The sequence below is a fragment of the Aspergillus eucalypticola genome, assembly GCF_003184535.1.
Source record: "Aspergillus eucalypticola CBS 122712 chromosome Unknown BO83scaffold_9, whole genome shotgun sequence".
Classification (NCBI taxonomy): Eukaryota; Fungi; Ascomycota; class Eurotiomycetes; order Eurotiales; family Aspergillaceae; genus Aspergillus; species Aspergillus eucalypticola.
The window spans coordinates 247,620-270,777 of record NW_020290283.1 but is presented as its reverse complement, the minus strand read 5'-3'; the positions used below and the strand labels follow the sequence as shown (position 1 = coordinate 270,777).

General features: G+C 49.4%; 7 protein-coding genes and 1 non-coding gene across 8 annotated transcripts; 4 read left to right on the top strand and 4 right to left on the bottom strand.

Moving 5' to 3' along the window:
* Window positions 1–551: 551 nt before the first annotated feature.
* BO83DRAFT_407384 (fructosyl amine: oxygen oxidoreductase) lies at window positions 552–2,080 on the bottom strand. The gene is made up of 3 exons (XM_025533955.1): window positions 1,923–2,080; window positions 889–1,874; window positions 552–828 (listed from the first exon to the last, which is right to left on the bottom strand). The coding sequence occupies exons 1-3, from the start codon at window positions 2,040–2,042 to the stop codon at window positions 636–638; spliced, it is 1,299 nt and encodes a 432-aa protein (XP_025389176.1). The 5' UTR covers window positions 2,043–2,080; the 3' UTR covers window positions 552–635.
* A 494-nt stretch (window positions 2,081–2,574) lies between these two features.
* On the bottom strand, window positions 2,575–2,660 carry BO83DRAFT_t124. The gene has a single exon. It is a non-coding gene; the product is annotated as a tRNA-Tyr (tRNA).
* A 3,290-nt stretch (window positions 2,661–5,950) lies between these two features.
* On the top strand, window positions 5,951–7,858 carry BO83DRAFT_436472 (MFS general substrate transporter; the record flags this gene model as incomplete). Its single annotated transcript, XM_025535958.1, has 3 exons — window positions 5,951–6,189; window positions 6,243–6,856; window positions 6,924–7,858. 3 exons carry the CDS (start codon window positions 5,951–5,953, stop codon window positions 7,856–7,858), a joined length of 1,788 nt encoding a protein of 595 aa, XP_025389175.1.
* Window positions 7,859–8,472: 614 nt separating this feature from the next.
* Window positions 8,473–9,589, top strand: BO83DRAFT_310789 (kinase-like protein; the record flags this gene model as incomplete). The annotated part of the gene is made up of 4 exons (XM_025527451.1): window positions 8,473–8,770; window positions 8,834–9,055; window positions 9,119–9,237; window positions 9,302–9,589. Coding segments are annotated over 4 exons (927 nt in total), but the record flags the coding sequence as incomplete, so codon positions are not given.
* Window positions 9,590–9,949: 360 nt separating this feature from the next.
* Window positions 9,950–11,708, bottom strand: BO83DRAFT_335635 (Zn(II)2Cys6 transcription factor domain-containing protein; the record flags this gene model as incomplete). Its single annotated transcript, XM_025528421.1, has 4 exons — window positions 9,950–10,839; window positions 10,887–11,027; window positions 11,076–11,591; window positions 11,649–11,708. 4 exons carry the CDS (start codon window positions 11,706–11,708, stop codon window positions 10,078–10,080), a joined length of 1,479 nt encoding a protein of 492 aa, XP_025389173.1. The 3' UTR covers window positions 9,950–10,077.
* Window positions 11,709–13,378: 1,670 nt separating this feature from the next.
* BO83DRAFT_358585 (5-oxoprolinase) lies at window positions 13,379–17,690 on the top strand (the record flags this gene model as incomplete). The annotated part of the gene is made up of 8 exons (XM_025529311.1): window positions 13,379–13,421; window positions 13,490–13,675; window positions 13,728–14,889; window positions 14,941–16,043; window positions 16,098–16,204; window positions 16,259–16,537; window positions 16,605–16,806; window positions 16,873–17,690. 8 exons carry the CDS (start codon window positions 13,379–13,381, stop codon window positions 17,688–17,690), a joined length of 3,900 nt encoding a protein of 1,299 aa, XP_025389172.1.
* Window positions 17,691–18,289: 599 nt separating this feature from the next.
* Window positions 18,290–20,481, top strand: BO83DRAFT_425930 (sodium:solute symporter family protein; the record flags this gene model as incomplete). The annotated part of the gene is made up of 3 exons (XM_025535239.1): window positions 18,290–19,190; window positions 19,249–20,303; window positions 20,374–20,481. 3 exons carry the CDS (start codon window positions 18,290–18,292, stop codon window positions 20,479–20,481), a joined length of 2,064 nt encoding a protein of 687 aa, XP_025389171.1.
* Window positions 20,482–20,632: 151 nt separating this feature from the next.
* On the bottom strand, window positions 20,633–21,635 carry BO83DRAFT_245144 (2EXR domain-containing protein). Its single transcript, XM_025526993.1, has one exon. The coding sequence runs from the start codon at window positions 21,520–21,522 to the stop codon at window positions 20,686–20,688; it is 837 nt and encodes a 278-aa protein (XP_025389170.1). The 5' UTR covers window positions 21,523–21,635; the 3' UTR covers window positions 20,633–20,685.
* Between the last annotated feature and the right edge of the window lie 1,523 nt (window positions 21,636–23,158).

The following is a 23,158-nucleotide window of genomic DNA, read 5'->3' as shown; positions in this document are numbered from 1 at the left end:
AATCTGATATTAGGATCAAGGTGTGTTGCGGCTGCAGGATGGCTCACAGACGCATACGCTTTTGTCACCCTTCCAGAAGTGACATTTGCTCGGTCCCTGAGTGAATAAACACATTGGTGATTTAATCTTTGGCAGGTTGAGCAAACCGGCCTCTCTCCAGGACATTTCGTTTTTCTGCGTCTGTCATAGAGTCAGCAAGTCTAGCCATTTCCTGATGAACAAGAGACCCTACCGACATGGCTCGCAGGCCTGTCGACTCCGTTCTCGGGGCTCAGACGATCGATCCATGCTATCGGTAAATTGACATTCCGCCATCTACTCCTGCCATTAGCCGGGGAAGTAGCCGATCCATCTCGGCGTCGGGGCAAATTCCGGGCTGAGTTTTGCCGACCACGTGAGCGGAAGTTTTGCTACGTGCTTAACTTTTCGGGACTAGTTCATTTCCGGCTAGTGGCGATCTCGCTTGGGTTTCCTTATGCTTGAATATTATTTTTTGACTTCGCTGGAGGAATGCAACTTGAGTGAATATGGCTCTAAAGGAACCTGTTCAAGTTCCGTCTTCCATCGCTAACTTCGAAACTTATGATTAAACAATCTCATATTTACAATCGTCACCATGCGAAGGCAATGACAAATTACAATTTAGCCTTCTCATAAGGAGTCAACTCCCGTCTCGCAGGCCCTGCGCGGCTCCCATCACCCAGGAAAGTATCGTCCTGGTTCTGGTATTCCATCCGGAATCGCCACTTCTGAGCGAGGTTCTCTGGCAGGTCCCGTTTGATCGCCCGCGACATGTATTCACCCAGGACAGGTAGGAATTTGAATCCACTGCGCATGGAACATTAGCATTCCACACAAACACGGATCTATACAAAAGGGAAGACTCACTGTCCACTGCCCGCACCTCCAATAAACAAGTTCTTGAGATCCGGGTGGTAGTCCATGATGAAATCACCGGTCGGGGTATCCGTATACCAGCAGAGAGCCAGCTTCTCAAAAGGCCGATCTGCTAGTTCGGGCAGAATCTCGCGCAGTCCTTCCCGGAGTCTATGCTCGCCATCCGCTGGGACAAAGTTGATACGCTCACGAGGCGGGATCAACGGGGGAGTCGAGATGTTACCCTTGGCGAGGGTGAGCTCTCCCTCCTTAGGGGTCCTGGTGTATCCCCACCCGTGAACAGCCATCTTCAGTAAGCTAGTGTCTTCATGAGGAGGGAAATTAAACCAGCCACTCGAGAAGTTGATGTAAATCGGAAGCTCTTCGTACTTCTTCACCTCCTCTGGCGTGAGACGCATGAATCCCAGAACCTGAGCAGTAGCAATGGTAGAATTGTACATAGGGACTAGGCTAGACCCCCATGCACCAGCTGCAAGAATAAAGTGGTCTCCCGACACGGGGCTTCCAATGAGGGTTCGTACGGCCTTAATATTCTTGTCGGAATCGGTGTCGAACCCAACAACCGTACCCCGCCGGCCGCAGATGAATGAAACGCCAGCTTCGAAGCAATCATCGCGAAGCTGGCTGATAGCCTTATTGGCATCTGCCCATCCTGCTTGGTTGTTTTGGTACCCAGAGAACGGTGGTGCAGCTAATTTTCCGCTGAGGACTGGGTGTAACCGCTTCGCGTGGTCCGCGTCGGTCACGTGAGTCCATGGAAGGTCATACCTGTTGAGAGCTGCTTTGGTCCTCTCCATCCATGAGTCTTTGACGGGACCCATGCTTCCTGTCAGAATGAAAGGTCTGGGGTAGAAGATGCCCCGGTACTTGGGCTCCTGCCATTTCAAATAGGCTGCGTGAGAAATACGCAAGTAATCGTCGTCGGCATAATCAAATCGAATTATACGAGAGATATCAGAGCTGGACCCATCTGAAACCTGGGCTAATTAGTTGAGGCAACATTCACTGCGCAGAACAGAACTTACTGGGGGCATATGTCGATCAAGGACCGTAATGTTCTTGTAGCCCTCGGTGGCGAGCTGGTAAGCAGTGGTGAGGCCAAATACGCCTGCACCGATAATCACAACATGGCTATCTTTATCCATAGCTACTGATATACTTCAGGGAGTGATGGGATGCTTTGAAGGTGAATGTTCTTGGTGGAGCAATGGTTGTTCGATTGAAGCTTTCATGATTCCCTAAATAACTATGAGCGGAGGCCCAAAATGTCCTCCGATCCGCTCACGTGGTCGGAAGTCGGACTTGCCTGGATCAGCATCTGGCTTAGAACAACGAGTATTGTCTAATTCGTAGCGTGGCGGTCTATCTCTATGCTCGATTATGGACGTGGCGTTGTACCATCTCCACACTGCAATCGTGGTGCAGCCATCTTGGTCTACTAACTAGAAAACTGAAAGATTCCATGGCTTCCGTTGCCGGGAATGAACGCTTATTGAGTTTGCCACTATTGTCAGTGGCTTCATTAGCCGCTTGATGTCAGCTGGTTATTCGAATGTTCCTTGATCATGAAATAATCAGCAAGGGAAATGCGATGGTTGTTTATTGTAATTCATTCCTTGCTTCCTGATGTACGAAGCGAATGCGGATGCGGGGGGAAAAATGCCAAAAAGAAGAATGTCCCTCGACCCGGAATCGAACCAGGGATTTTCCGGTTACAATTAACCATTACAGCCGGACGCCATAACCAACTAGACCATCAAGGGTTATCTGTTAAGACTGCCTCTTGCTCTAGTTAATATACCACCAAACTCAGCCAAAATTGATCCCATTCTGTTAGCAATCATGACCACTTCTGCTCAGAGTAATTGGGATATATCCTGCCCAAAATTAGTCTAACATCGTTTGGTTGGTGCTTCTGAGATTCTTTAGCCTCTCTATCCCTTCAGTAAGTTATTGTTACGTTCATTTTTCTGCTTTTGACTCGCTCCCTGTTCCTAATAAATTACGCCTCAATCGTATGAGGTGAATATATATTGTGTCGGCTCACATTTCCATGCCAGTGAGATAGCGATTGTGAAAACAAGCGGTATAGACGATGAGCCCGTCAATCACAGGCACCAAAAGAGCCAGTAACCACTCAAATACCGAGATGGCGTTTATTGTATCAGATAAGGGTCTCCGAGGCATATTGGGTGACACCAAATTACTAACTGCCTTAGGCATCAGCACGAACATGTGCTGGGGTCGGTAAATAATCTTGAAATGATGGGTTGGGATGACCCTGATCATTATGTAGGCCATTCAGCTCCACCAAAGGAAAGCACAACATTTAGAAAGATCGCACCTAGCAATCGTAACAATCATCTGCAGCCCCGTTGGTGGGCAAGCGCTCTATCGGTCCATCCCAGAAATGGCATCATGTGACCACTGTCATGAACACACCTCTTCCTTTCCACTAACATGGCGACTCATTCATCCCGCGCTTCATAATCTTGGCAAAACTCCTGAATGGAGCTATACTCCAGTTTTTGCGACATGAATACTCCCCAAGTAAACGACCATAATGCGATCTTCTCCCTAGCGCTTCACCCACTCGCAATCGGTGAAATAAACGAGGAGCAACAACCTCCCTAGGTGATATCCAGGGTGCAATCCATTTTGACAGATGCTGGGATACACTTTTGCTTTGTTTAAGAACAAGCGCTAGTATTTTATGGAACAGCATACCTTGGCTCAGCCTCCATAATCCTCCAAATGTCTCGCCATTTCCTGTGTGCTAAGGCCATGTCAACGCCCCGAGTGACTCGGGTGCTGCGCAAGAAGAGACGACCGCAAGCTCACCCATCAGCCCATAAATAAACCCGGCTCCTTCCAACAAGCCAGCCATGAAAAGGGCAGCAGATGTGAGGTTGGCGAAGGAAACAATAGGGTGCTTTTTCCTCTCCTTGTCGAAGTCATAACTAACGAGGTCATATGTTGAGGCCATGTCGTACTCAGAAGCTTTGCTTCCACTGAAGGCTATCAAGAGACACCCGCGAGTGAAAGAGCTTCTTAGAAGGTAGAAATCTAGAGAGAATAGGAAGACTCCTATGAGCCCACCAGTTATAAACATCAATCAGTTATTCAGCAATCAACAAAATCTCTATTCACTGAGGATGCACTATGGTACCATAACTGGCCAGTAACACTGAAGGCATGCATGCACCGAGGTACGCCGTTCCGTTTCTCTGACTCTAACAAGCTAGGGCAAGTTTAACATTGATACTCCCAAGCAAGTCCAGGGGGCATAATTGGTCGAGATCAACCAGAGATCTCCAGAGTACAACCAAAGGATCTGGAATGAAGCATAAATCATGTACATACTTTATGCTCATGTAGAGTCAAGAGTGTTCCCGACAGAATGGGAAGTCGATTCAGAAAATTGTGCTCTCCAATGGCCTGCCATCAATGAGTTGGTGTGCTGGTCTCTACCCGGACAAATCCCTCACAATGAACAGATACCTGCTTTACCATTGTGATCTCGCTGCTGGTCTGATTGATATAGTATCGCCATGATCATCGGAATACCCTGAGGTAAAGGGAATTGGCCGTCTAATTTTAACAAAGTTGCAAGATTTGGATAAATTGAACCATGAGCTTCGATCATAATTTCACCGACCAGTACATGGCTATCACAATCGAGATAGGACTCAGGTGCACAAACAAACTTGAATACTTGATATGAACTGTAAGGCATAAGTAATATTCCAATTTGGGGAACACTAGCTGAAATGACCATAGAATATAGTAAAAGAGCGCTAAAGATGTGCTTCATTAATTTTAGTAAGCGTTTTGTAATGGTTCTGTGGCTCCCCAATAATGGGTCTCAAGGGTTCACGGGTTGTGAATGGGCTCCACTATCATAGTGCGTCACAGTCCAGGGTTAGCAGACAAGCCACGTCCAAAATCAACTGCCGGGTTAAGACATGTAGAAGTAAGGTACGTAATATGCAAGGCTGTCCGGTTACTACGGAGTATGCCGATTCAATGTGGGTACCAAGCGACTGATTCTGGACCGCTGTTGGCTGATCAGACCACGCTGTGTTGCCCCCAAACGGGCGCTCCGAAAAGAACAACAGCTCAGCTTCGGATATTCCGGGCATAAGCTTCCGCATGGAGCATGAGATACGAGAGAGCCAAGCAGAGTCTACCAATCGGTATAGGTGGTGTGCGAGAGCATGCATTACAGTCCGATTGCGGATACATCCTGCCACACCACTTGACAAACAATAGTGGCCTGACCGTGAAGGATTCCATCGGTAATACGTTGATTTTCTGTCAATCGGATGTTTTGGTTGTCAAAAGCCACACAGCAGAGATTTCACGCACAAGCTCTGGATCGAAGGATCGACCAGGCTGCTTTTAGTATTAATCACGGGGAGGTGAAATTTTTCCTAGCGCAGAAAGCGATACTCAATACGTCCACCGACTAATGGAGCTGGGTAGCTAGGCCAATCTAGGGAATGGTCGTAAAAAGAATGTGGCTCTTGAGCATAAATGGTCCGGGCTAGACAGCCGCAATTGGCTAAGAGGTTATCATTACACCCGGCATTGGCCGGCTAATAGTTGATATCATTGGCTGTTAGCCCCACAACAGAGATTATCTGATGCATTGGCCTGATTATCTGATGGCGCTTATCGCTTGGCCCCCATTTATTCTTTCTCCATTGATTCCTGACGCTCACTCTCCAGTCTGCAAGCGTGGCTCCTGCGTGAAACCACGAGTCTAGTTGCCACGCCATGATGCTAGAGACTTTGGCCCCAAAGAGCAGTCTCCACATGAGCCATAGAAGAAGGAGAAAGAAAAAAGTTTGATGTTGGCGCTAATACAGACCCAAAAGTCAAGTTGAATGGATGATTGACAGGGGAGACGATGGGTGTGGGAGGAAATGATACCCACTACGTATATGACATCCGGCGATTGGCCCATTTCCTTCCCCTTTTCTCTCACTCCTATTCCCAGTGACATTACTCATCTACCCACCCTGCAGAGATAATATCTCATCCAGCTATCATGGGTGTCGTCGTTGACCGACTCAAGGGTCGCAAGACCAACCATATCGTGGATGATCTTCAGCCAGTAGAGCAGCTCCCGAAGAATTCCCAGACGGATGGTCCGTCTGCTAACCTGGGGCTCTCCGAGAAAGATACCCAGCCTGAAGGGGTTTCCCAGGAGGCCCCGGTCGGAGTGCAGAAGGCAGAGGCTGCTGCGCTGGTCTGGAGCAAAAAAGCCATCTACGGCACTTACGCCTGGTATGGAAATCACAAGGAAGCATATAGAAGAGCTGTACTAATGATATCCCCAGGATCTGGGTCTGCTATTTCATGCTTGCGCTTCACGAATACATCAGTACCAACGTACTCTACTATGCTTATTCGAACTTCTCCCACGCCTCGCAAGTCACGACAGCCTATATCTTAGCGACCATCATTGGTGGTGTGCTGAAGCTGCCCATTGGAAAGCTTCTAGGAATTTGGGGGCGTGCTGAAGGTCTGATCGTCTTCGTTATTGTTTACGTTCTTGGATTGATCATCCTCGCGGCATGCAACGGTCCCAATGCCTTCGCTGCAGGCTATGTCTTCTACTGGATTGGTTACGATGCTATCTATCTCATTCTTGAGATCTTCATTGCGGATACCTCTGGTTTGCGCAACCGAGCCTTTGCTTTTGGCTTCTCCACGACGCCTTTCATCTGCTGTGCTTTTACCGGTTCCCTTGCAGCCAACTCCTTTATTAAAACTTCGGGCTGGCGCTGGGCCTATGGCGCCTTCGCCATCGTCCAGCCCTTCGTCTTCGCGCCCCTCATTTTTATCTTCAAATATTATGAGCGGAAGGCCTACAAGACCGGTGTTCTGGTTCGCCAAGACAATGGCCGGACCTGGTTCCAGTCGCTGATCCACTACATTTACGAATTCGATGGTAATCTTTCCCCTCTTACTAGACAAGTTGCGAAACTCAAGAACAGACTCTAACATCATCTTGACAGTCATCGGTGCCTTCATCCTCATGGCCGCCTTCGTACTCTTCCTTCTCCCCTTTAGCCTAGCTAGCTATGGTCGAACAGAATACCACAACGCCGCCTTCATTGCCGAAGTAGTCATCGGTTTCGTTCTCTTCTTTGTCTTCGCAGCCTGGGAGAGATGGTGCGCCCGGGTCCACTTCATCCCCTACGACCTTCTCCGGGACCGCACCGTCCTCGGCGCCTGCCTCCTTGCCGCAGTTGTCTACTTCAGCTTTTACTGCTGGGACAGCTACTTCTACTACTTCGTAATGGTAGTCTATAATCTGGACGTTACCAAAACCGGCTACATGACCTCCATCTACACCGTCGGATCCTGCGTCTGGTCCCCCGTCTTCGGCTTCTGGATCCGCATGGTTAAGGAATTCAAGTACTCGTGTCTGTGCTTCGCGGCGCCGCTGATGTTCTTGGGTGCCGGGTTGATGATTCATTTCCGCGGTCAAGACGCAGATATCGGGTACGTAATAATGTGTCAGATCTTTATTGCGTTCTCGGGTGGTATGTTGGTTATTGGCCAGCAGATGGCGGTGATGTGTGCATCGAACAGGGATGGAATCCCAATCCTGTTGTCGATGTTGGGTCTATTCAATAGTATTGGGGGCGCTATTGGGTATGCGGTTTCGGCGGCGATTTATACGAACACGTTCACGGATGGGTTGAGGAGGGCGCTGCCGGCGGAGGATCAGGACCTGTTCGAGACGTTGTACTCTGGGGGTTATTTGTCGCAGATGAAGTATGAGCCTGGGTCGGCGGTTAGGGATGCGGTCAATTATGCCTGGGGGTATATGGAGAAGTACGAGGCTATTGCAGCGACTTGTATTCTGGTGTTGATGTTTCCGGCGGTGGGTATGTGGAAGCATTATAATGTGGACAAGAAGCAGAATAAGGGGACGATGATCTAGGGCACTGGGCTGTTAGACTGATATGTTTTAATATCATATAGTTAAATAATTTGGCTACTGCTTCGACTGCCATGTGACTGGTCAGGGAACATGTAGATAATCTCTATCCGAAGAGGCAAACCTCTAAACGAAATCCCTTGATATACGTGATTTCCCACAAGATATGCAGGGATGAGAGGGTAGTACCATTGGCCAGGATGGACATTGAAGAGCCGCAAGAAAAACCTGTGAATGTTACACCACGTCTAACGTGACACCTACGATCGCCACACAAGCAGGAATTTTCTATCCTACTTATCTTTGAGGCCAAACCTCATTCCATTGAGAACAATCACAAACCTTACATCTTATTCCTATCGTTAACCTGGATTGAACCTAACCTGTGCCCGATACCGGAACTAATCCAGAATAACGACCTAGCCAAACATGCGCCGATTCGAGAGAATTACCCAGGTAGTTGAGGCTGTCGAAGAGTATCGTCGCGGAGGCTACCACCCTGTCCACATGCATGACATCTTTGATCAGAGATATGAAGTTGTTGGAAACTAGCCTACGGCCAGTTCTCGACTGTCTGGCTTGCAAAGGATAAGGCTAGTACCAATCAACACGTCGCCTTAAGGATCTTGAAAGCAGATGCTTCTGCAGATTTGAAGGAGCTTCTGATACTTCATCATCTGGCGGCGTCCCTATTGGATCACCCTGGGAAATCACACGTCGTTGAACTACTCGATCACTTCTATCATGCAGGTCCGAATGGAGTTCACCTATGTCTAGTTTTTCCGGTGATGATCTCGGACCTGCAAGAAATGATAGTCACATGGACGCCACGCCAGGCGGAATATGTAGGAACCATGTCACGTCAAATCCTCTTAGGGCTTGACTTCCTTCACAAATCTGATATTGTCCATTGCGGTAAGTTAATACAGGCCAGAAACAACCTGATAATTACTAATGACTGCTTTCTGTCTACCCGAGCAGACCTACAACCAGGAAACATGCTGGTCGCAGTTATTGACTCGATAAATGACACCGAAGCTTTTCTGGAGCCACCACAATTTAGCCCAGTCAGATGGCTTGAAGGAGTGACGAAAGATGACAGTGCCCCACTATACTTGATGCCTTCACAGAGACGTTACAACCAACTGAAGAATGTCCAGCACTCCAACCTTGTTGTCAAAATCGGGGATTTGGGTGGCGGTAAGAGACAAATCCATTCCTACACAGAATATTGTGTCTAGTCGCTGATCTCCCCATTTATAGCTCAATTCCGTAGACAGTGCAACGAGAGGCCTGTGACACCACTGTCACTACGCGCCCCTGAGATTATACACGGGAGCCCTTGGGACTGGACCATCGATATCTGGGCATTGGGGTGCTTTGTAAGTGTCTTTTAATCATCTTTACTCCTTATGACAATAAGGTGCATCTGCTAACACTGACCAGATATTTGAAATAGCAACCAACGAGCCACTCTTTCCACTTTGTACCTTCGGTATACCACGAGAGGAAGTCAATAAGGAACATCTGGAACTTATTGACGAGAGAATGTGTGATCCTGCTGGTCAGGTTGGATTTGCTGCATATCTCGCTGAGCGGCTGCAGGATGATTTTGGGGCTGAGAATGTACAGCGCCTGGCTAAGTTCCTTTTATTGATGCTGCGGGTAAATCGTGAAGAACGATGTTGCACCAAAGAGTTGCTGCAAGATGCATTTACTGTGAACGAGCACTGAAAGCTGCTGTTGAGGGCGGTGAATTTAGTTTAGTTTTGCTTCAAAGGGTTTTTGATTTCTAGGAACAGATCCAGTGACACTGTCCCTGAAAGTCCTGTTAATGTCTCAAAGTCTGTTTTTCTTCTTTTAATTTCTTTTTTCTTTTTTCTTTTTTCTTTTTTTCTTCCGAGCCGTGAAGAGAGTATATTACACATGAACTATTCTTTCTTACTAATTAGTAACAGAAACCCAGGAAAGTTTTCTAATGCGAGAAGGAATGCGATCCTAGCGGAGCTGGAAGCTTATACCACATAGGACTGATAATATGGCCATGGAAGCCTAGGCAAGTAATCACAGAATACAGTATTCCCCGCACCATCGGTGGAAACCTAACAAGTAATAGAGTGGCTGCTGCAATAATGCGAATGCGTCAGTTCAATTAGTATAGCAATGCCCAGATCTGCAGCGGTGCATGGGATACGTGTCGCGTTACTATCTCCTGGGTGCGCTCATATCGAACTAGCACGTACCGCCTCAGGCAATAACAAAGGAGCTCCCCTTGGCTGGCTCTGAGCCGCATTCCAAAACTTCCACTCCATCTGGCTCATAAGTCTGGCGATGCCAAAGCCACTGGCGTCAATAAACGGGTAGACTGCCTGGCACCACTCGAACTCAGCCTTATCCCCGCAGTCAATATAACATTTGGACGCCTGTGAAAGTCCCAGAAGTACGGATCGCACGGCTAACATCCGATTTTCAGGCTGCATGCAATATGCTACAGAGCGGCAAAGTTCTCTGGCATAGAACACCATGCGGCTCGGGTCAGGGTCTCGCAACAGGTGAGTCTCGGTTTGATAGATTACGCGGCGGATGACCAGTGAAGCTACCCAGAATAGGAGGTAGATTTTGGCTGCTTCGAGGCTTTCGAAGTTGTATGGTGCGAGACCTGGATCCAGGGGGAGCATGCTGGGCTCCTGTGCCAGGCTTTGCCTGCTACAGGGGGTAGGTTTGCCGTCCAGCCTGTGAGCAGACATATGCAGCCAGTCTACCCGCAGACGCGCCTCAAGGTTGAAGCACCGCTGCAGTAGTGTGTGGCATGCGTGTTCGCGATCGTGATGCGATTGTCCTATGAGTTTACACAGATCTCTGCGTAGAGCTATGCCTTCGGCAATTACTTCGAATAGCTCATCGACAGGGCTGTCTTTTCGGCCGAGATTAAGACATTCAACGTCCACATGCATACTGTATGGGGTGTTAAGGGTGAACATTGCCTATAAGAGTGTTAGTAAGTCTATTACCAAGGGAGACTTAAACTGACCGCCGCCCACTTGTGTCTCCATAGGATTGCGTCGATGAGGGTTTGATCACACCGGGTAAAGTCGTGTTGCTTCAACATCGCTGTAGCTCCCTGTATGTGGGCAAGACAGTTACGCAATACCGTCTCACTATTCTCCATAGTCTGTGGCTTATCAGAACAACTGGATCTCTTAGCCCGGATTTAACCTACCTCGTAAGCTTGAAAGACAATGGCAGAGTAGAGAGTAATAGCTGTTGGCGGACGATTAACCTGCAAGATCTGTAGCATCGCATGAAGAGCACTATTGTAGATTTCCAGGCCATAATATGCCAACCGACCATCTCTGGTCTTCTTACCCAAAAACACGGAGGCCAAGCCAATGACCGAGCGATCCAGCAGGTCTGATTTGCCGGCCAAGGTTGGGAAGCGCGCCATCAATGAGTACCAGCTATCGACCCTGCCAGTGGGGGACGGGTTGGAGGCGAAGAACGTGTGCATGTAGGTCGCAAACAACTGGGTGCGAGCCTCGGGATTCATATTGAAGCAAGCAGGTAATGCCAGGAGCTGGAGCTCTCCAACCCGCCGGGCTTCGGGTAGCTTGATCTCCGCATCGCGCGCACCCCGGGGCTCAAAGCTGTGGTGGATGAAGTCCCGATCCTGGTAACCGGGGCAAGGCGTTCCTCCTCTTTTAACACAATTGGAGCATTCGGGCTTCTCCAGGTGACACTGCCAGGTTTAGCCATCGATTAACAGTTCGATTAACAGTTCAATTGAAGGACTGACCTTGATCTTGCGCTTTTTACAGGCTGCACAGGCCCGTGATGTGAAGGGTATGCCACCCATCTCTAGGGTACAATGTCTGGTGTACCTATGGCTGGGGAGGACGAACAGTTGGATCGATGCAAGGAGAAGATGAACGATTGGAACCTCCGATGCTCAGGTTGTTCATTGGTTGGTCACGTTTCACGTGCTACCCTCAGCCTCAATTCATGCGACATGTCACATGCGGTGATTATAAGCGAAGACCGACTGGTTTAGTACTGTGCAAGTGAATGGATCGCTGCATTACCAATTGGTTGATGGAATATATTTGACGGCGTGACTTGACTGCATTGCCACCACGCAATTCAGCCTCGCGGACCCTTTTAGTACTTAGAGTGGTCGCGGACGGGCCCCGCGGGGAGCTCCGGGTCAGTGTCTCATAGGCAAGGGGGTCCCTGTAAATATCCGCTTGCTGAGGAGTGGAGTAGAGAAGCGGCTTGTCATGATATCGATCGTGCGCTGCAGATCGGGCAACTGCACCTCCTGCACCAACAATCAATGCCCATAGGGGTTTGAATCATGACTGTCAACATTAGTTTCTATCTATATCAATTACGTCGGAAAAGAAGAAAGTACATACGACCACAGGGTGTGGAAAACAGGGCTTCCCGTCCGCTCAGCCGTACTTAAGCCACACGCCGGGAGGTTAGTAGTTGGGTGGGTGACCACCAGCGAATCCCTTCTGTTGTATGTTTTTGGTCTTTTTTTCTCAAATCTTCTTTTTGTTGCCCTATCTGACTATCACTCTTCAGCGCTCGGTGGGTGAATTGTATGATGCTTTTGCGGGAAATTAGGGCCCAGTGCCGGCATCCAATCACGCAACAACCGCTTAGTCTCAGCTTCAAGGTTTGCTACACATTAGATCGCTTGTCTGTAAAGGAAGTGGAATCCTTGTACTCTTTATTCGGTATGATATCATTGACGGGTACTATTTGGAAGGTGTTGGCCGAGTGGTGCGGAATGTCAAGTGTGTCACAAAGTCAGCACGGAAGCGGTCCGCCCGCTCACTGAAAGCATCCTAACGTCGAATCGAGTTCAGATCCCGAACACTTAAGCTTTCAGTATAGATGGCACAATAAAAGCGACAACTAGCTTCAAGCCGGCTGTCCCTGCGGAGGGATGAGTTCGCAACAGTTCGCCCTCGACCTTGGGTCGCTTTCATCCCCCAGTAATCTGCGAGTATCTAGACCACATTTGTTGTGATAGTTGCTGACAACACGGTCTGTTCAGGGTCATATATTGAACTTGCATCATGTTTGTTTCCTTCATGTACTATGTGTCTACACCCTGAATAACATGGGTGGGCAAAGTGGTCTGAAAACTAAGGATTTCAATGTGCTGTGCGAGCAGCAATTCATGTGCTCCACAGCCTTATCAGATATTATCGGAGCGAGCATCCGATAACCCGCGATAAGACGCGGGGTTCGCGATACTGACAGGAAGCCCTACAACAGACAAGGCAGTTCTCCCCGCTGACTTCCCTGATAAGCTGCAAGATCTGCAAGTGTCCTGCCGAAGACGAGGGGTGGGAGGGGAAATGTTGGAGATAACGGGCCGGTGACTTTCTCCACCTTCCGCTCTCGGCCCATGAGGCCCCTCTCACGATCTGTATGCTTGACATATGAGTTGAATGATGCCACAATCGTGGTTCTATCCACATTCAATGACTATATTTGTGTTCAGAACTCACAATGTCAAGTGTAGAACCTCGACAGAAGCTGCGGATCTCTATAGGTCTGTCGCGCCACATTCAACCCGATAATGCTACATTTACTATATCAAGCGACTGACCGACCGTACAGATCGCGGAGGAACGTTCACCGACTGCATTTGCAAAGTCCCCGGTCAGGAAGATATCGTGGTGAAGATTCTATCTGTCGATCCCAAGAATTACGATGATGCCCCGACTGAAGCCATCCGCCGCGTATTGGAGATTTACTATGGAACGAGCATTCCGAGGGGAACTGGGTTGGATACAAAGGATATCGGTGGGAGACATCCTGAGTTACGAGCCTTTCTCCAGGCTAACCTTCTGTTTAGAGTCAATACGCATGGGGACGACCGTTGCGACAAACGCACTGCTAGAGAGGAAAGGCGAGCGCACTGCCCTTCTCATCACGGAGGGCTTCAAAGATTTGCTGGAAATCGGCAATCAATCGCGACCCTTCATGTTCGATCTCTCAATTCGAAGGCCTGAAACACTATATTCCGAGGTATTTGAGGTGGAAGAGCGCGTGACCCTGCGTAACTGCACCGACACAGACCTGCGAAGCATGGACCTCTCGTCGCCACCCGTACTACGAGAGCTCACGGGTACATCCGGAGAAACTGTCCAGATATTAAAGTCATTGAATCTCGAGTCAGTGGAGGAATACCTGAGGAAGATATACGCGGACGGGTACAGATCCATTGCTGTATGTCTGATGCACGCCTACACGTTTCCCGATCACGAGCTCCAGATCCGGAACCTGGCGCAACAGATCGGGTTTGAGAATGTCTCGCTGTCGCATGCTGTATCGCAACGAACTAAGATTGTGCCTCGAGGCAACTCTGCTGTCATTGACGGATACCTTACACCGACAATCGAACGATATCTGAAGCAGTTTTTGACCAGTTTCCCAGATATTGCCAAGTCGGAAACCAAGTTGGAGTTCATGCAATCCGATGGTGGGCTGGTCCCTGCTCATAGACTCTCGGGACTGCATTCGATTCTTTCTGGCCCGGCTGGTGGAGTGGTAGGGTATGCTCGTACCTGCTACGACGAGGTCAACGAAGCCCCACTGATTGGCTTCGATATGGGAGGAACAAGCACAGACGTTAGTCGCTATGATGGGACATTGGATCATATATTTGAGACCACTACGGCGGGAATCTCGATGCAGACTCCACAACTCAATATAAACACGATCGCTGCTGGTGGTGGGAGCATCCTGTTCTGGCGTGACGGGTTGATGTCTGTTGGACCGGAAAGTGCCTCTTCGGATCCGGGTCCTGCGTGCTATCGCAAAGGGGGCCCATTGACCATCACGGATGCCAATCTGGCTCTAGGAAGGTTGATCCCGGAGTATTTCCCCTCTGTATTTGGTCCAAATGAGGATGAGCCCTTGGATCGCGATGTTGTTATTGCCAAATTCGAAGCTTTGACGGCAACGATCAACCAAGATACGGGCAAGTCATTGAGCTGGGCGCAGGTGGCACAGGGGTAAGCTTCTCGCTGGAATATGAGATATCATTGAGGCTAATATGCGTGCAGCTTCCTCGACGTTGCGAATTCCGCTATGTGTGGCCCCATTCGGAGCCTGACAGAGGCTCGCGGTTACGACACAACGAAGCATCACTTAGCATCCTTTGGTGGAGCGGGAGGTCAACACGCCTGTGCCATTGCCGAAATTCTTGGTATCCAGAAGGTCTTGATCCACAAGCACTCCTCAATTCTCTCTGCCTATGGTATTGGCCTGGCAGATGTGGTGCAGGAAGGTCAGAGGCCCTGCGCAAAGGCATACGATTCATCGAACCTCCCGACAATCTTAGCGAACTTGGAGGAACTCGCTCTGGCTACCAAGGATCTCTTAGGGAATGACGGGATACTGAACGTGGACGTGGACCGGTTCCTTAACATGCGCTATGACGGAAGCGAGACTACCATTATGATTGCAGTGGACCAGACCCATGATATGTTGCAGAACTTTGTCAAAGCACACCATCAGCAATTTGGCTTCACGCCTACTGATAGGAATGTATTTGTTGATAGCATTCGAGTTCGGGCCATAGGTCGAGGCTCTTTCGCTGCCCCTTCGCCTGATGTTCCGGCTTCGGTCCCAGCGAAGCCTTCCGTACCCACAGATAAGTGCTCTGCGGCTGAGGCTACAAATAGTGTTTATTTTGATCAGCTTGGATGGATAGACACACCAGTATACATCCTCAAGTCCATCCCTCTCGGACAGAAAATCAACGGCCCGGCACTTGTGGTCGATGAAACGCAAACGATACTCGTGGGCCCAGGCTCTTCAGCAACATCCGCGCAGGACAAGCTGATCCTTGACGTCAAAGTTTCCGAGAAGGGCCGCAACGTTACCACTGATACTATCGACCCTGTCCAACTTTCTGTATTCCGCCACCGTTTTATGAGCGTCGCGGAGCAGATGGGTCGTGTACTGCAACAGGTGAGTGTGAGCGCGAACATCAAGGAACGGCTCGATTTCAGTTGCGCTGTGTTCAGTCCGGATGGGTCTCTGGTCGCAAACGCCCCCCATGTGCCTGCGATGATTGGTAGCATGGCCTTTGCGGTAAGGGGTCAGATTGGAGAATGGAAGGGGAGGTTGAAGGCGGGAGATGTTTTGTTGTCTAATGCACCTGGTTCGTACGAGGGAAATTTTGCCATCCATTCACCGTGCTAATCAATCAGTTCAGAATATGGGGGTACCCACCTCCCAGACCTCACTGTTATTACTCCCGTATTCGATGCACAGGGGAAAGAAATCATCTTTTGGACAGCTTCACGAGGCCATCATGCTGATGTACGTGCACCCTTCCCTCCAAGTTGTATCAACTTGCCCGGCTAAGATAATCAGATTGGCGGTATCCTGCCTGGCTCGATGCCTCCATCCTCGAAGGAACTTGCTCAAGAGGGAGCTTTGTTCAAGTCATTTCTATTAATCCGAGACGGCGTTCTGGACGAAGTCGGACTCGTTCGGCTTCTTTGCGACGAGCCAGCACAGTATCCTGGCTCCAGTGGTACCCGAAGGTACCAAGATAATGTGACAGACCTGAAAGCCCAAGTGGCTGCCAACCATTGTGGCATCCGGCTCATCCACCAGCTGATTGAGGAGTACTCGATGGAAGTTGTTCAGGTGAGCCAATCATACCAATAATCATTCTGACTCGTCGGATTAGACAACTCACAAGCATGTCTGCTAGGTATATATGAAAGCGATCCAATCCTCCGCCGAACTCGCCATCCGCAATCTCTTCAAACGTCTCGCGCGCGAGTTCCATCAAACAAAGCTGAGAGAGGTCGACTACATGGACGATGGAACACCGATCTGCCTCCAAATAACGCTCAATGAGGCCGATGGTTCAGCGGTATTCGACTTCACAGGCACTGGACCCCAAGTCTACGGTAAGCCGATCTTTCACCACCACCCACATGGGATAAACCCTTACTAACCACCGCGGGAATTCTAAGGCAATTGGAATGCCCCGATAGCCATTACATACTCATCCATTATATTCGCCCTCCGGTGTATCGTCGACTCCGACATCCCGCTAAATCACGGCTGCCTGGCCCCCGTGACCGTCCACGTCCCCAAGCCCAGTCTTCTCAATCCAGCTCCAACCGCCGCTGTCTGCGCCGGTAACGTCCTCACCTCGCAACGAATTGTCGACGTAGTCTTCAAGACCCTCCGCGTCTGTGCCGCCAGCCAAGGCTGCATGAACAATTTCTCCTTCGGCACGAACGACTTCGGATACTATGAGACGATCGCAGGAGGTAGTGGAGCGGGTCCGACATGGTCCGGCACGAATGGTGTACATACGAACATGACGAACACGAGAATCACAGATCCGGAGTCTTTGGAACGACGGTATCCGGTTCTTCTCAGGAGGTTTTGTTTCAGGGGTGGTAGTGGTGGAGAAGGACAATATAGAGGCGGCGACGGGGTAGTGAGGGATGTCGAGTTTCGGATTCCGATGATAGCATCTATCTTGTCTGAGAGGCGGGTAGTGAAGCCATATGGAATGGGCGGGGGAGAAGATGGTCGCTGTGGCAAAAATTTGTGGGTTAAAGGGGAAGATGGGGAGATTATGTCGATTGGGGGAAAAAATTCGGTTGAGATGAGGGCCGGAGATCGTTTGGTTATTGAGACGCCTGGAGGGGGTGGGTATGGAAGCAAGGGCGGTGGTGAGGGCAAGATTGAGAAAGATCAGGCCAAGGTAAATAGGGGATTTGTTCCTATCGCCAACGGATCTGTAGAGGCGGTTAGAAGTCTGGCTGAGCAGGTGTAGTGGGATTCCCGGATCTAAGTATACTACATACTATGGATGATATTGATGCAAATGTCGGCAATGAAAGAATCTGTGCTCCTTAAAACAATGTGTTTCTTACGCAACTTTTCCTTGTGAACTGAAGCATCAGTCCCTTCTATCAAGTCTAGACGGTCCTCGAACCCTGAGGGACCTATCAGGGCTCAATAATGTACAGGCGTTCAACCGACCGAAAAGCCCTGCTGGGGGCTCTGTGTGGCGTAGTCTAGAATTAAATTCATAGGGTTGACAGCTAAGAACGGTGTCCAGCTTATCGAGTGCTGATAAATGATCGCCGCCGGATCAGACCCTTGCTGGTTACTCCAACGGCGACTTCTCCAACTGCTGGGATGATCCGCGATAAGAAGCATTCATCATCTTGATTGGCGAGAACATGCAAAGAAAGCCCTTGTTATCACCCACATCCCGTTCTCGAGCAGCACCGGCCGTGCTCGGCGTCAGCTATCACGTCAAACCATGATAAGCCTATCGTTCCCCAGCGGGGTTTATATCTCTAGCAGTAGACGGTGTATGCACCATGTCGCGTCAATGCCCATCACACCACTGTGTGAAAACCCACCATGTCTCACGAGCTTCGAGTCCTACCACCAGGTGCCGGCTATGGAATTGTCATCGGTATCGGTGGCATCTTCGCCCTATTCATGCTTGGTATTTCCTGGCTTCAGAATCGCTATACTCAATTCTCTACCCACCGCGCCGAAGAATTCAACACCGCGTCACGGTCTGTCAAGCCGGGCTTGATCTCCGCTGGAATTGTCTCCTCATGGACATGGTCGGCTACACTTCTAACCAGTTCGACTTTCGCATATTCTTATGGCGTCTGCGGACCCATGTGGTACGGCGCCATCGGCACGCTGCAGATCCTCCTCTTCGCCTTGATCGCCGTCAAGATCAAAGCAAATGCACCGGGCGCACACACCATGCCAGAGATCGTCCTCTCCCGGCACGGCAAGATGGCCCATCTCACCTACTTGTACAATGGTTTGGCTACGAATATGCTTGTTAGCGCCTGTTTGGTGCTAGGTGGCGCGCAGGTGGTGGCGGCAATCACGGGGATGAATGTGTATGCTGCCAACTTCCTCATTCCTGCTGTTGTCGCGGCGTATGTTATTGTCGGTGGATTGCGCGCCACATTCATCGCGGATTATACCCATACCGTTATCCTATTTATCGCTATCTTGGTGTTTGGGTTCTCGGTGTCGGCTACTAGTGACCTCATTGGAAGCCCGGGGAAGTTGTATGATTTGCTGCAGGAGGCATCGCGAGATATGCCAATCGATCGCAATACTGATGGATCATATCTTGCATTCCGGTCCGTAGGTGGTTTGATCTTTGCGGTGGATATATTTGTTTCTGGGTTCAGTACTGTCTGGCTTGATCAAGCTTACTGGCAGCGAGCTATTGCGTCACGACCGGAGTCATCTGTGAAGGCATATATGCTAGGAGGCGTTGCCTGGTATGGTGAGTGACAGGGCCTTCCCAAAGCCCATGTCTTTTCACTAGGTATTAATCAACATAGGCATTCCGTTTGGCTTTGCAACAGCGATGGGTCTCGGGTGCGCAGCCCTGACCAGCAACCCAGCGTTCCCAACATACCCCAACCCATTATCGGCTTCGCAAGTAGACGCCGGACTGTCCGCCCCAGCAACCGCAATCACCCTTCTCGGAAAAGGCGGCGCGGTACTCATGCTCATACTCCTGTTCATGGCCGTGACTAGTTCCACATCCGCTGAACTCATCGCTGTCTCCTCCTTACTAACCTTCGACGTGTACAAAACCTACATCCGCCCGAACACCGACTCTGCGACACTCGTGCGTGTCAGCCACTGGGGTATTGTCATCTACGCCATCGTCCTGGCCGCATTCTGCTGCATTCTCAATGCCGCAGGCGTCAGTCTCACCTGGCTCCTTACAGTACTGGGAGTGATTGTCGGCGGGGCAGCTATTCCTGTAGGACTCATTCTACTCTGGGACCGCATGTCCACTGTTGCCGCTATCGCAGCCCCCTGGATCGGATTTGGCTTAGGTATCATTGTCTGGTTTATCACTTCATGGAAGCGATCTGGCGGGATCAGTGTTGCGACGACGGGCGATGCCACGAATGCCGTTGCCGGAAACTTGGCCTCGTTCGGGGTGGGGACTATTTCCGCTGTACTTTTGAGTTTACTATTTCCGGGGAAACGTGGCCACGACACGTCGTCAACGAACAGTATTACAGGGGTCCCTGTCGAACCAGAGAAGACCTCGACAGAGACGTCAGCCAAGAAGAACAATGATACCGAAATAGTCACAATGACTGCAACACCCAGCGAACCGACCACGCAACCGAAGAACGATATAATTGAGTACCTCGAAACTGAGACCATTGAGCCCATGGATCCTGCCCTCGTTAAAAAAGCAGAGCGATTTGCCTGGACAGCGAATGTCATCTTCATTGCCATTGCCGTGATCCTTGTTCCCTTCACTCTGTTTGGGACGAGGTATGTGTATAATAGGGAGTTTTTCACAGGGTGGGTTGTTGTCTCCTTTATCTGGGTTTGGGCGAGTGTGCTCATTTGTGTGATATATCCGGTGGTAAGTTACGTCTTTGATATCATCAAGTGCAATGCAGGAAGGTCATGTTTACTGACAGAACATCGTGCAGGTTGAAAGTGCAGGTGCTTTGCGGGATATTTCAAGGGGGATATGGGGTGATATTAGGGCGATTTGGGGACGTAGGAAGGAGAGATTGCGAACTGGACAGCCAGTATAAAGATTAAATGAAGATTGTAGATGTAATTGTCTAGCCTCTCAGAGCGGAGATGAAAAAGAGCCTGTTCTACAGGCTGTTCCTGAACTCCACGATCTCTTATTCCTCATTACGAGGCATTAGTATATATTAACTTGAAAATATCATTATCCAGATCAAAATAAATGAATCTTTCAGTCCAGACACCAAGCAGAGAGCTTCAACACCTCAATCCCGAACTGCGCGTACTCGCCTGACCTTGAGGAGTCTATCGTAATCCCACTCAACCCACGCACCAATGCCCACGCTCGCCCGCTCGACCAACCGCGCGAACGCAACTGCATCATCGTCCTTGCGATATCCCTCCCGGCGATATGCCCTCGCAAAATTAAGCCACATCAGCGTCTCCGACCCAGGAACCACCGACCATCCCAAAGGCCTCTGCACGCGGGGTAGCACCATTGAACGCCCCTCATCATCCTCCGACACATCTTCGACCACCAAAACCTCTTCAAAATTTTGATACTCTAACATATCAAACACCGATGTGATGGCCTTCTTCTCCCGCTCCAATAAAGACCGGGGAAAGGCGAGGCGAGGGAGCGCAGGCGGGCTAGTCTTGTAATTCATGCCTTCATATTCAGGGGCAAAAGCCAGATTTGGGCCTTCGGAAAGAAACTCTAGGTACCGAGAGTCCGGCACGTATAGGGCATCTGAAGCCGGCTGAAAGGGCCGTGTGAAGTGGAAGCCATCAGGGTTCCAGTGGAAGAGGAGGGTCCCTGCTTGCTGACGCAGCCAGTTTTGCGCTACGGAGTGCGCCTCGTGATTGACTAGGAAAGGAGGCACGTCTACTTTCATAGTGGTGAGGCATGAAAGATGGAAGCTGAGGTGGAATTCGTCCTTAGATACACTGTGGGCCTTCCAACACCCCCTTTGGTAGATGTAAAGGCCTTGGTGGATGGGGGTGGGGAGGGAGTGTTGCCAGATGGAGAGGCGGAGTTCCGGGGGGAGAAGGCTGAATTTGGGGAATGTGGCGGACGTAGTTGGAGATTCTGGACTAAGCATAGTGATGGGGTGATGATGGGAGGACAATCTAATGAATGAGGAAGAGGGTGGTTAAACACTGGCGGAGGCGAAATGGGTATGCCTGTCCTGGATGAGATGTGGCCATATCGAAGATGCTGATTTTGTTGGATTTATATTGAGTTCTCACCACCGGGCAAGCTTTTCCGTGGACAGGGATGAGCAGAGCCCCTGCACGGTCAAAGGTTGAGCTGATAGGTCATATTCCGCATGTTACCAGTCCAGTGTGGGATCATCTTCTTTGCTTATTCGACATCTGCACGTGGTCTATATTTAACCTTCCTGATGTTGTCTTTAGTAGATCCGATCACAGTGTGGAGCACAGGGCTTCCCATCCTCTCAGCCGTACTCCGGCCAACAGAATCCGCACAGTTAATAATCGAAGAGCTCTTGACTCGACCTTTTTCCAAAACTATATTTAGGGGCTTATTAGAGTTTGGCATGGGGAACAATCTGCGATATACATTTCTCATAGGTTACCAATTGTCGCTGGTGATCGTCAATGGTCGCCCGTAGTAGTCAATGGTCGCTAGTAGCCGCCAATGGTTTCCGGTAGTCATCAGCGGTCGCCAAATACTAGAACCGGAAAGATTTGATAAGCTGAGCGAGGGACCCATTGAGCTGTCTCACAAGTCGTCGATGGATAGGCGGAGGGCCTTGCAATTTTAGTATGATTTCTGAACTTGTACTTGTTTGCATTCATCCTTGCCAAAATCCTGCATCTTACTCGAACCACGTGTTATCATATGACCATGATCCTAGACAAACTACATAATTATCGAGACACTCCGTCCTTTGGCAATTTCCAGTGGTTTTCCAGTGGTTTTATTCTGAATAAAATAAAGTGCGCTCATCGCAATACCAATTCATGTCCATATACTACAGAGAACTCAATATTTACTCTATACTAAAAAAAGCATTCATCTCACCGTGCCGTATCACGTGACTACCGACGCTATTGCGCACCAGCTCCTAGGCTATAATATAGGGAGGTAGATGGAAATGCCTTTGTACTTTAGTACTTAAAAAATTGAGTGAGTAAAACAGTAAACTCCTGTCCTGAAAATTATCCTCAACATACTTCCCATTATTCATATCATACAGATTGATAATGAATGAGTTGTGTGAAAGCTGTCTATCCATCATCCCTTATTAAGTTAAGATTAGGGACCAGTCCTCCTTAAGGCAAGAAACTTAATGCATGGAGTCATTTTGCAAAAGAAACTACGCAAAGGGTCCCAGTATCCAAGTAGATCCTAAAAGGGAAGATGGCAGTAGGCCTAGCATTGGCCAGTTTCAACTTTTAATACACGAACGACTAATGATATAAATTCCAGTATTATTCTCAAGGAAATCAAGTATTTCAGACCTCCCTGCTGGACTTCAGAGACTATAATGTTGTAGTAATAACTGAAATTCGACAGCTGCCATATATTGCGTTTCTCATTCTCGCTTTTAACAAGTTAGAATTACAGTAGGGCATTGCGTATATTTGATGTAGAATTAACATGAATTATAGAGAGGTTAATAAGATTGTGCTGACGCCGCCAGCAATCGCAACCTCCTATTGCATGTTTTCACAATGTTTCTCGGTTCCTTATTTGGCTATCTGCTCTTC

Bases quoted from the DNA above. Each gene is read 5' to 3' on its own strand.
- BO83DRAFT_407384 (XM_025533955.1), bottom strand. From the start codon at position 2,042: ATGGATAAAGATAGCCATGTTGTGATTATCGGTGCAGGCGTATTTGGC. The intron at 1,875-1,922 runs GTAAGTTCTGTT...TAATTAGCCCAG, and splicing joins TTGATCGACATATGCCCCCA to GTTTCAGATGGGTCCAGCTC. The intron at 829-888 runs GTGAGTCTTCCC...TTCCATGCGCAG, and splicing joins GGAGGTGCGGGCAGTGGACA to TGGATTCAAATTCCTACCTG.
- BO83DRAFT_245144 (XM_025526993.1), bottom strand. From the start codon at position 21,522: ATGCTTAGTCCAGAATCTCCAACTACGTCCGCCACATTCCCCAAATTC.